This window comes from Gorilla gorilla, chromosome 20, assembly GCF_029281585.2.
Source record: "Gorilla gorilla gorilla isolate KB3781 chromosome 20, NHGRI_mGorGor1-v2.1_pri, whole genome shotgun sequence".
NCBI classification, from domain to species: Eukaryota; Metazoa; Chordata; class Mammalia; order Primates; family Hominidae; genus Gorilla; species Gorilla gorilla.
Window position 1 is genome coordinate 24,879,557 of NC_073244.2, and position 12,258 is coordinate 24,891,814.

The window sequence follows — 12,258 nt, forward strand, 5'->3', positions numbered from 1 at the left end:
AAAGGTGGATAGTTGGGAACGTTTGCAAGAGACAGGGCCTGACCTTGGAGGATGAGAGCTTAAGACTCTGGGTCCAGGCCTCACCCTGAAGGGGCCCCAGTCTGAGGGAGTTGGAAGTGGACTGGGACACCACCGTCCCCAGTGGGTGGGAACTCACAGGCAGGGCCCCTGCAGGACAGGCTCCCCAGATGAGGGGGCTGCTGGCAAGGGTTTTGAGACATGAAGAGGAGTTCACTGAAAGAAAACTACAGGCCAAGCCACCCGAGCCACCCAGACAGGGCAGATGAAAAATTGGCTACGTGGGAGGCAGTTTGGGGTCTTGGGCAGACCCTGAGGGCTGGGGATAGGGAGTGTGAAAGAGTATTTGGTGTTTGTTCCTGGTTCTTGGTTAGACATTGAGCTCAATCACCAGTGGCCAACGATTTAATCAATCACATATATGCAAATGAGACAGTTGGGGCTCAGAACACAGAAACTCCCCTCAGCCTCAAGTTATGGGGCCTTGGCCTGCCCAGCGCTTTGAGCAGGGCATCGGAAAGCTCAGAATCGAGTCTCTCCGACCTTCTCCTGCCCTCCTGCCTCTAGCCCCTTTCTCCCCTGGAAACCATAGAAACCAGAATTCCTCTTCCCCAAGGCAGGTCAGAGACACTGGAGCCCTTCTCCCCTTAAAAAAAAAAGCCACAAAGCCGGCAAAGGTCACTCTTTGCCTGCTCCCTTGAAGACCCTCATTCCGGGAGGGTCCTGCCCATACCCTGGAGGAAGGAATGCTACCCAGAGTCTAGGAAGTCTGGGCAGGCTGGCCCCTCTCCCACACCCAGTCTGCTCCCTTTAAGATCTACAAAGTGTTTCAACACATTGATACACATTCTTCATAGAACCTAAGCCGAAAAATAGGCAGTCAGCCAGGCACGGTGGCTCATGCCTGTAATCCTAGCACTTTGGGAGGTCAAAGCGGGCAGATCGCTTGAGCCCAGGAGTTTGAGACCAGCCTGGGCAACACGGGGAAACCCCGTCTCAATACAAACAAACAAACAAAAAATAGCCGGGCTTGGTGGCGCACACCTGTAGTCCAGCTGCGTGGGAGGCTGAGGTGGGAGGATCACCTGAGCTCAGGAGGTGTAGGCTGCAGTGAGCCATGATTGTACCACTGCACTCCAGCCTGGGCAACAGAGTAAGACCCTGTCTCAAAAAAAAATGGGGTTTAGGGGAAAATATGGAGGGGCTGGGAGGGTGGCATGCCTGGAAAAGGCATGGAAGCTTCACGGCCCGCCCATACCTTGCCCTGTGCGCCTCCTCCATTTGGCTGTGAGCATTTTCCGGAGTTCTGTGAGCTGTTCCAGCAATTATCAAACCTGAAGTGGGGGTCATGGGAACTCGCAATTTATTAGCCTGCTTGCCAGAAGTATAGGTGGCATCTGACACAGGTGCAGCCCTGTGGGACTGACCCCCATAACTTGTGGAGTCCGATACCATCTCTGGGAATGGAACTGTTGGACATCCTGTAGGTACTGGAGGATCAGAGAATCGGGGAGTTTGTGCCTCGAGGCGACACGTGATTCAGGAATCTGTGTAGTTGAGAGACATGAGGAAGGTCCCAAGACCCAGCCCCGGGGAGCCTGTGTTCACAGGGCCACCTGTAGGGGGTGCCGGAGGATGGGAACTGGCACAGGGCAGCTGGAGGGAATCGGCATAGAGGCTGGGCTGCTTCCACCCCCAGCAGTTGACAAGGCCGAAGGAGGGGGTTTGGCCCCTACAGTCAGGCCTGGGTGTGCTGAAGTCGGTGGTGAGATGCACTGTCATTCCCCAGCAAAGTGTGGGCTCCCTGAAGGCAGGGATGAGGCTCTCTGAGTCACTGCTGTGTTGCAGAGCCCAGGTGGAGCTTGGTACAGGAGGGGGCTGCAGGAACAGGGGTGCCCGTTGAAAGAGGACAATTGGGGCCCCTGGCAGGTGGCAGGAGAGGGTTTAACAGCCCTGAGCCCCTCTCTACCAGGGTGCCCAGGTCATGAGGGTGGGAAGGCTCTCCTGAATATCCGGGGCACTAGACTGATGGCATCCATGGCTCAGGAAGGTCAGGGGACTGACTGTGGCCTCTGCAGGCTGCGGGGGTGATGGCCAGAGTATTGCTGGGCAGTTGGCTTAGGGCTGGCGTTGGAGGGCCGGGGGAGGCAGGACCGTGAGCTGCAGGAGGTTGGTGTTGGCCCTGGGATGTTGGGACAGAGATGTTATCCTGGGAGAACAGCGTGGCCAGGCTATGCTGGGAGCAGGGTACACGCTGCCCCACTCGGCTGCATGACTTCCCCTCCCGCGCCCCTCAGATTCCTGGGTGGCCTTAGAACTTGGGCCAAGGCCACGGACGGGCAGGGAGGCCAGGCCCCCCACAGCTGCAGGCCCAGGACCTTTGCCCACGGTCCCATTCTTCGGTGTTATCCCTTACTAAATGCACCCCCTCTTGTCCTTGGCTGGCAGGTTGAGTGTTATGTTCTCCATGGCCCCTGGCTCCAGTTCCACCTGCACCACCGCCGTTCCCGTCAGGCCTTTTCCCCATCCCCACTAGTGGCACAGGGGATGCCCCTGCCCCAGTGTGGAAAGAACAGGTAATATTACCGTTACCTGCTGCTGCTTTCATCAGAGGCAGACAGTCACAGCTGGTTTCCCCCACCCCCAGCCCCACTCCTGTAGCCTTTGGTGCCACAGGGGGCCAAGGAATCCCAATGCTGGGTTCAGCCCACCCTATCCACACCAGAGGGTACTGCTGTGCTCACACACCTGCTATGACTCCCTATCCCTCCGCCCTGACCCAGCCTGCCCCCACCCCCGCGCTCCCCGTCACCTACAGGGCCCTCTGATTTGGTCCTTTCTCAGGCAACGGCTCAGGTAGGCTGCAAACTTTGCCTTCTTATCTGGTCCCAGCCAGAGCCCCTGAACAACCCTTTCTCATCATTATGGCGGCCCCAGGCAACATCACCTCCTGATGCCAGCCCACCCCCAACCACAGGACAGGGACAGCCACCACAGAAACCAGGCTGTGACACACCCACACGCTACACACACGCCCACACCCCAACACACACCACACACCCCGCACCCCCACACCAACACCACACACCCAACACACACCAACACACACCGCACCCTCACACCACACACCTACACACCCCAACACACACCACACACCACCCAACACACACCACACCCTCACACCCCAACACACACCACACACCCGGTCAACACACACCACACACCAACACACACCACACCCTAACACCACACCCACACCACACACCCACACACACCACACCCACCCCAACACACACCACACCCAGCCCACCACACACCCACACACACCCCACACTGCACACCCCAACACACCACACCCTCACACCACACACCAACACACACCACACACCAACACACACCACACCCACACCACACATCCCGAACACACCACACCCACACCCAACACACACCCCAACACACATACCACATCCACACATCCCAACACACCACACACCCACACCACACACCAACACACCACACCCACACCAACACACCCCAACACACACCACACCCTCATACCACACACCCAGATACACCACATCCACACACCACACCCCAACACACACCCACATCCCAACACATACATCCCAACACCACATCCTCACACACCACACGCATCCCCAACACACCACACACCCCACACCCCAACACACACCACACACCCACTCACACCACACACCACCACACCCTCTCACACACCTACACACCCACCACCCCAACACACACCACACACCCACACAAACCCCACACCCCCACACACACACCCCCACAATCACACCACACCCACACCCCAACACACACCACACACTACCCCAACACACACCACACACCCACACCTACACACCCCAACACACCACACACCCCAACACACACACCACACACCCACTCCACACCCCAACACACACCACACACCCACTGTCACACCACACCCACACACCCCAAAACACACCACACACTGCTCCCACACACCACACCCACACTTACACACCTACACACCCCAACACACACCACACACCCACACTCCACACACCCACACCACACGCACCCAACACACCACACCCACACCCCAATACACACCACACACCAACACACCACACGCACCCAACACACCACACCCACACCCCAATACACACCACACACCAACACACCACACGCACCCAACACACACTACACCCTCATACCAAACACCGATACACCACACCCAAACACCAACACACACCACACCCCCACACCACACCCACATCCCCAACACACACCACACCCACACACCACCACACCCACACACCACCACACCCAACACACACCCCCACACAGCACACACCCACACCACACCCACACCCCAACACACCACACACCCAACACTGCACACCCCAACACACACACCTACACCCTCATACCACACACCCAGATACAGCACACACCCACACCCCAACACACACCACACCCACACCCTACCACCCAGATACACCACACACCCACACCCCAACACACCCAAACCCCAACACACACCCCCAACACACCCAACACACACCACACCCACACCCCACCACATACCACACACCACACCCAACACACACCACATACCCAACACCCTAGCATGCACTGCATATAACACACACCCACACCCTAACACACACACCACCACACCCACACCCTCACACGCCCATATACACCACACCCACACACCACACACCCACCCTAACACACACACGTCCAGATACACCACACCCACACATGAACACACCCACACCCTAACACACCACACCCCCAGATACACCACACCCACACACCACCACACCCCAACACCCTCATACACCCATACACCACACCCACACACCCTCACACGCCCACATATACACACCCACACACCCAAACACACACACGTCCAGATACCACACCCACACAAACCCACACCCTAACACACCACACCCCCAGATACCACCCACACACCACACCCCAACAACCTCATACACCCATACACCACACCCACACATCCACCCTAACACACGTCCAGATACACCACCCACACCAACGCACCCACACAACACACCCACACCCTAACACCCCCCCCAGATAAACCACACACCAACACACAACCCACACCCTAACACCACACCCACACACCCACAGATACCCCACACCCACACAACACACACACAACACACACACCCTAACACATCACACACACTACACACCCACACACAACACCCAACACACACCGACACAGATATACTACACACCCACACACCCCAACACACACCACACACACATACACACCATACACCACACATACACCAATACCCACACACCACACACACCACACACCACACACACCAGCCAGGCAGCCTGGGCTGCCAGGTTCAGTTCAGTGAAATTTATTGGAGAATGAAAAAAGTCAGCATTCACCTGTTTAGTGTACAAAAAGGACACTAGATCTTTTAAGAAAATATTAGGAAACTGAAGACGCAGATGCCTTTCAATTGTAACATTTTGGCAAAAGTGGAAAGTTCTTGTAAACACCAACCCCATGGCTCAAAATAGTTTTTCTCCACAGTACAACATTAAAAGAAAAAAAATAGTATCAATAAGTTAGACCATATTTAATCAGCTAGAACTTTGTCCACCAACCCCCAAAACACAAAACTTTTCTTAGCTTCATAATTCCTTAAAAGGAGAACAAATAAACAACAAAAACAACAACAACAACAAAAAGGCAAATTCAACTGACAGCCCCTTGGACTGGTTCCCAGGGCAGAGGGGCGGGCAGTCCCGGGCTGGGACCTCCTGAAATCATCCCACCTCACCGGTGTCTGCAGGGCTGCCTGCGGGCGACACAGCAAGGTCCAGCTGACTCTGGAGGCCTCCTGGAGCCTGCTCGGCCCTTCCCCGGCCCGGCCCGGCCCGGCCCGGCCCGGCCCAAAGAGAAAAACAACAACAGCTATTGAAACATGAAGGATCAGTTTCCTCGGAGCTCTGGGAACCCGGGGGTCCCAAAGGAGAGAGACTCTCGGGCAGGGGTGGGATACACTGTGGGCCCTCCACAGTCAGCTCTTTGGAAGCTGTCAGGAGGCACCCCTCCACCCCCCAGTTTAGAAAAATAGACACATCTGTATTTTTGCATTTCTGTTCTCCCTGCCTGACTGCTGATGGCAGCAGTGACCCCCATGTGATCCCTGGGCCCTGAGTCACAGCCGCCACCCACCCCCCACCACCTTCCCAAGTCATGGCTTCATTCAGCCCTAAATGGGAACACACGCCTCAGACCCCACCATGCCCTGGGGGGTCCCCACATACGCACACTCACACACGCACACTTGCGTGGCCCCCCGATGCTTTGGGGGACACTAGACTAGGCACAGCAACAAAGCAGCAATTGGGGTGTCTGCAGAGCCTGCACCCCCAGAGCAGGCAGACCCATCCTCCTGGCTCCCCAGCTCTGCCCATGGGTCCCTGGGGCCTCCCTGACCCCATGGCGCCCAGCCCTCCATCAGCCCCTCCCTGAGTGCAAACCTTGGCGGTGGCTCTGCTAAGACGACCCCAGGACCCACAAGTGGACCGAGGGACGGAAGGAGGCCAGCAGCATCGAGACCACAAGGTCTCAACAGTGTGGAATGAGCAGCAGCAGCAGCAAATGGGAAACCGAGGACATTGCAAAGAAAAGTCTGACGCCGCTGCGGCCGAGTCTCAACTTGGAGCACAGAAACACAGTGGCCCCCGACAGCTGAGGGCCTGAAATAGCAGGGCAGGCCTGGGGGCGCTGAAAGCCCTCTGCCCCCTTGGCTCTGAGCAGCTGTCTGGGGGCACCAGCTGGAGTTCTCAAAATAGCCACCTGGGCCACCCTGTTTGCTTGCTGGAGCAGAGACCCTGCCCGAGGAGGAGAGGCTGGGGACGGGGGTGCCTAAACGTAGAGCCAGAGACCAGCAGAGGCCACCTGCCCATTCCCCATGCCCTCAGAACGCAGCTGCACCTTTCGACGGCCTTTGTAATACTGCAGGCAGGACCCAGGGCAGCGGCTAGACCCTGGGTGTCCGAGGAGAGGGAGGCACAGGTTTAGAAAAAAGATTTTGCTTCTCTTTTGTACAAAAATAGACTCAAGTCTCATTAGCAGTAGCTAAAAGTGGCTGTCTTTGTATAAAACTAGAAAAGGCAGGCGCGCCACCCCAAGGGCCTAGGAGTCTTCTGGCGAGACAGGAGGCTGAACCCCGGGGGCTGCAGCCAGGGAGGAGGCAGTGGGCTTCCTGGGGAGCCCATCATAGGCAGGGACTGCTCAGGAAGCGCAGGGAGGGCCGAGGTGGGCTTGCAGCCACCCGCCAGGGCGAGACGTCTGCAGGGGCTGCCCTGAAAGCCGGCGGTGCTGGCTCAGATGAGCATCTTCCTCGGGTTTATTTTTTTAAATAAATCCTCTCTCACCGCCTTTTGCTCCCCCGACCCTCCCAGATCCCCGCCATCGGGGAGGGCGGCTAGGGCCAAGCCTGCAGCTGCCGCTGGTCGTACTCGGCGATGAGCCTCTTGATGTGGGCCAGCTTGCTGTGCAGGTACTCGCAGCGGTGCTTCTCCTGGCTGTAGTTGGTGTTGGTCTGTGGGACAGCACAGTCATGCTCAGGACAAAGCCGCCCTGGGTGCTGCTCCCCGTTGTAAGCAAGCCAGTGCCCCCGCTCAAACCAAAAACCTGGGCTTGGTGCCCAGCAAGGAGGGTTGTGGTCCAAGGGCAGAGTGGGAGTTGGTCCCCTGCACCTCCGCAGCTTGTGTGGCTGGGCCAGGATGCCACAGCTGAAGACTTAGCTGGGGGTGGTGGGGCAACTTTGGCCTCAGACTCAAAGGCTCTTCCCCCACACCTTGGAAGTAGCGGGCAGGGAGGCTGCCCTGGGCCCACCCTCCTCCCTCCAGCTCCCATGGCTCACTTGGAGCCCACCCCAACACAAGAGACACTCACCTTTTTGATTTTTCGATATTCCTGCAAAATCTGCCCTCGAGTAGTCTAGAAGAAAAACAAAATTTTGAGAAAACAGAATGTGTCCCCGCCTACAGGAAACCCAAATTGAGTGGTCCCAGGTGCTCTGAGAAGGGTGAGGCGTGGGAGGGTGGGGCAGCCTCAAGGACAAGGCCAAGTAACACCCCAGGGGCCCACAGCGGCTGTAGCTCCGGAGTGGGTGGGGCATGAGGGAAAGGCTGCCGGGTCCCTTGGAGGCAATAGCAGGTGGGGCACTGCTGTTGTGGGGGCGTGGGAGGACAAGGAAGTATCCATGTTGCGGGGGGGTGGGGAGGGGGTGGGGGGGTGCAGCAAAGAGGGAGGGAAGGGGAAGGAGAGATGCCCCAAGAACCTGTGGCTCGCAGCCCCTAGAACCCCATCATGAGTCGTCGTCTTTGGAAGGCAAAGGGGCCTTGGCCAGGAGGGACCCCAGCATCTGATTAATCGGGGCCCAGCCCTGTAGTCAGGTCACCAGTTCCGAAAGGTGGCAGGTGGGGCGGCTGCGTCCAAGGCTAGGCTAAGGGTGGAGACTCTCTGTATACACAGGGCAGCTGAATGAGCTGTGAGCTCAAGCCAGGGGACCACAGGAGTCCTTATTCCCAGGACCACAGGGACCTGTCACCTCCCCCTGCTATAGTTGTGGCAGCATGGATGGGCCCCAGGGTGCTGGACAGAGCTCAGCTGCGGAGTCTCCTGAGGGTTTGGCACAGGTACCAAGAGCCCTGTGTCCTAGGCTGTGAGAGGACCCCAGGCGCTCAAACATGTGGGGATCCATGTACCCCGGCTCGCCCCCATCCAAGGAGGTGGGTCACAGCTATCCCCACTGCAAAGGAGGCTGACGAGCTGGGCTGCCTTCAAGGACTCCCACAACAGGACCCCAGGGCCGGGCCAGAACCATGGGGTTGCTGCATGGAGTGCACCAGGTGGAGAAGCGCTGCCTGGGGAAGGGCCAGACTCTGGGGCCACCAAGCAGGCCACTAGGCTCGTGGTGGCGATGGTGCGCGCCCAAGTGGGCCCTGGCTCCCGCCAGAGCCAGGGCACAGTAGGCAGCGGGGGGGCTCTACCTCGTACTCCTCGGAGCCCTGGGAGAGCTGCCGGAGCTGGGCGTCGAGCTGGGTGAACCGCCGCGTGATGCGCTCAATGCGGGCGTGCAGGTCGCGGTACTCGCTGTACTCGGCATTGAAGTCGTTCTTGTAGCTCTGGCGCTGCTCCGAAGAGGAGATGGCTGCGTACTTCCTGAAACAGGAGAGAGGGGCCACTGAGTGGAGGCTGGAAGGACCCAGCCCCACCCAGGAAGTGGCCATCCTGGCTCCACCGGCGGCCTGGCCTCTTGGGTGATTCCCTGGATTATGAGGGGGCCTGGCCCAGAAGAGGCTGCTATGTTTGGAATTCACATGCTCAGACTTGCAGTGGCTTCTACCTCTGATAACCTGCAGTGCTGGGGGAGGGGGTCTGAACCCAGAAAAGGGAGGCCTGGCCTGCAGGGCCCAGACAAACACTCACAGCAAGTAGTCAGGCGTCTCCGACGTGGACGTGGGAACACTGGAAACGCTGCAGGTTCCGTTTAAACCTACGAGAGCAAACACATACCTCCTGAGTCTGCGCCCATGGCACCGGTCTGCAGGAAGCACGCCAGGATGGGGACATGCATGAAAAGTGCACACTTTGCTGCTGGAGGGACATAGAGGGATAGCAGAGGGGATGACTGTGTGGCAGGTGCAAGGGCTGAGCCCCTCGCACCTGGCAACTGTGGGCTGCTGGACCTGGGCGTGCCCTCCAGGTGGTGAGCAGAGCTCAGCGTGCACCTGCGTGTCCAGGGCAAAGCCCTGCAGGACACAGAGCACCCAGGCATCACCACAGTCACATTCTTGGCAAACAGCGGACAGGTCAGGGAACTGCAGGGCCAAAGCCTGCACAACCAGTCAGAGCTTCCCCCAGGCCAGGCCCTTGCTGCCTCCACTGACTGCATGTCAAAGGTCACTAAGCTGAAAACAAATGACCCCTGGCTTGACCTGAATCTCTGGGGCATCCCAGTCTCTGGCCAGACAGGACAAAGACAAGATGGCCAGCAGGGCCTGCATCTCTTGCTGCTGACAAAGTTCCAGGCCCTTGGTCTGTGCCCCACCCAGATCATCCCGTCCTTTCCACTAGACACTGAATTGCACGCTCCACAAGGCAGCTCCAGGACAGGGCCAGCCAGAGGAGCCCATAGGCCACCCCAATCGGCCATCCGTGAGCAAAGTGTCCATGATGACGCTCAGCCCTTCGCCCCTTCAGGGGCCTGCCCAAAGCTGCACAGCTGATGGCTAGATGGCACCCCAGGCAGCTGTCCTGCTCCTGAGCCATGTGGTGGGGTGCCCCGGCCACATAAGACAACACCCCTGAGGGTCTGGAAATCAGGGAGGGGAGGGGCAGGAAGACTGAAGTGCGTGTCGCCTAAGACCACAACTACAATTTAGTGTGCTTCCTAGACCTTCTTGCAGTGGCTTTCTTTCCGATACAGAAATGATTTTATCAATTTCAGATGTATCCTCAATACACTTTTTTTTTTTTTTAGAGACAGGGTCTTGCTCTGCCACCCAGGCTGGAGTTGCAATGGTGCGATCATGGCTCACTACAACCTTGAACTCCTGGGCTCAAGTGATCCTCTTGCCTCAGCCTCCCAAGTAGGTGAGACTATAGGCATATGCCACCATGCCCAGCTAATTAAAAAATTTTTTTGTAGAGATGGGGTCTCACTGTGTTGCCCAGGCTGGTCTGAAACTCCTGACCTCAAGCAATCCTCCTGAATTGGCCTTTCAAAGCGTTGGGATTAAAGGCGTGAACCACCACACCTGGCGAATTTTTTTTTTTTTACTTTTTAGTAGAGATGAGGAGGCTTGCCTATATTGCCTAGGCTGGTCTTGAACTCCTGGACTTAAGTGATCCTCTTGACTTGGCCTCTCAACATGCTGGGATTATAGGCGGAACCACTGTGCCTGGCCCTAGTGCACATTTTCAGGGGCCCTCTGCACTATCCCCTGAGAGAGCAGGAGTCTGCGATCTCCAGTTTGCTGAGCCCTCTCTCTCAGTGTAACACACCTGGGCTGACCACAGCAGCTTCTCTGCTGCCAAATTCCCAAAAGTGGACAAAGCTCACTCCCCACAAAGTTTCTAACACTCCCCACTTTGGGCCAGACACTGCCTTCAATATCACCACCACCCCCACCTGGGTTGTCTTTAAGAGGCTGTGGCCTTCCCAGGGACGCAACTCAATGGGCATGTATTGAATGGGTCTGACCCTGGTCCGGGCCAGAAGGAAGTGAGAGGCAAGGCGCAGCTGCGAAGGCCAAGCCCATGCTCTGCCACACAGTGGCCTCCGTGGGTATTCTAGAACAGGTAACTGCCATGTGTCAGGCTGGTCAACATTACCTCATTTGACATGCCCCAAGATCTTCACGAGCTAGGATGACAAATGGGGAAATCAAGGCTCAGGGTCAGCTCAACCTGGTACCAGTGGGACCTTCAAAGTCCAGCCCTTGGCAGACCTCAGTGGTCCCCAACTCCTACTCAAGCTCTGGCTGTGTGGGGCCGGCCAAGCTGGTCCCTGCTTCGGGGCCCCAGAGAACACCCCCACAGCAGCTCCTCTCCCCATCTCTCCCCTTCACAGCCCACGTCTCTCTACTTGCTTGTCCCGGGCACGGGCACAGGACAGCTAAGACATGCCCTGCACAAGTACCACCTTCAGGACTCTGGGTAACATGGACCACCAGCACCAGGCTCAGCTTCTGGTGCCTCCACTGTCCTTTTCTTGGTGCTTGGGACATCTACCCCTGCTTTGCACTTTCTCACCTGTGGTAAAGATGACAGCCCCTGGGCCAGGGATGAACTGCCTAGGGGCCAACATGCACCAGGCCAGACAGGAAACCACCTTGAGTCCCCAGGCCTGTCTTGGCACCTAGGCACTGGGCATCCAAGGAAGGGACACAGCCCAGAGTGGTCTGTGGACCCTGGACCCGGGCCAAGGGTCTCAAATGGCAGATCCTGCCATTTGATCGTGGCCCAGGTCTGGCTGTGGGGTGTGGGTGTGTCCTGGGAATCAGGAGTCCCGCCCTGAGCATGGCGCTGGTCAGAGAGGCTGCCCAGGGAGTGAGGCCACCTTCTCCCCGTCGGCCCCCACATGCAGTCCCACGGGAGGTGGGAAGCCCAGCACGAGGCAGGGCTGACCCAACCCCGAAAGTCCTCATTCCTAT

At 57.7% G+C, this 12,258-nt stretch overlaps 1 protein-coding gene across 1 annotated transcript in view; it reads right to left on the reverse strand.

Annotated features, from left to right (window-relative positions):
* Positions 1-5,416: 5,416 nt before the first annotated feature.
* ELL (elongation factor for RNA polymerase II) overlaps positions 5,417-12,258 on the reverse strand; it is an 82,087-nt gene continuing 75,245 nt past the window's right edge. Inside the window, exons 9-12 of the mRNA XM_031004060.3 lie at positions 9,530-9,596; positions 9,091-9,262; positions 7,991-8,035; positions 5,417-7,634 (exon numbers count right to left, since the gene is read on the reverse strand). Coding sequence (XP_030859920.1) covers positions 7,518-7,634; positions 7,991-8,035; positions 9,091-9,262; positions 9,530-9,596 — 401 coding nt within the window. The 3' untranslated portion in view covers positions 5,417-7,517. The remainder of the gene's footprint in view (positions 7,635-7,990; positions 8,036-9,090; positions 9,263-9,529; positions 9,597-12,258) is intronic.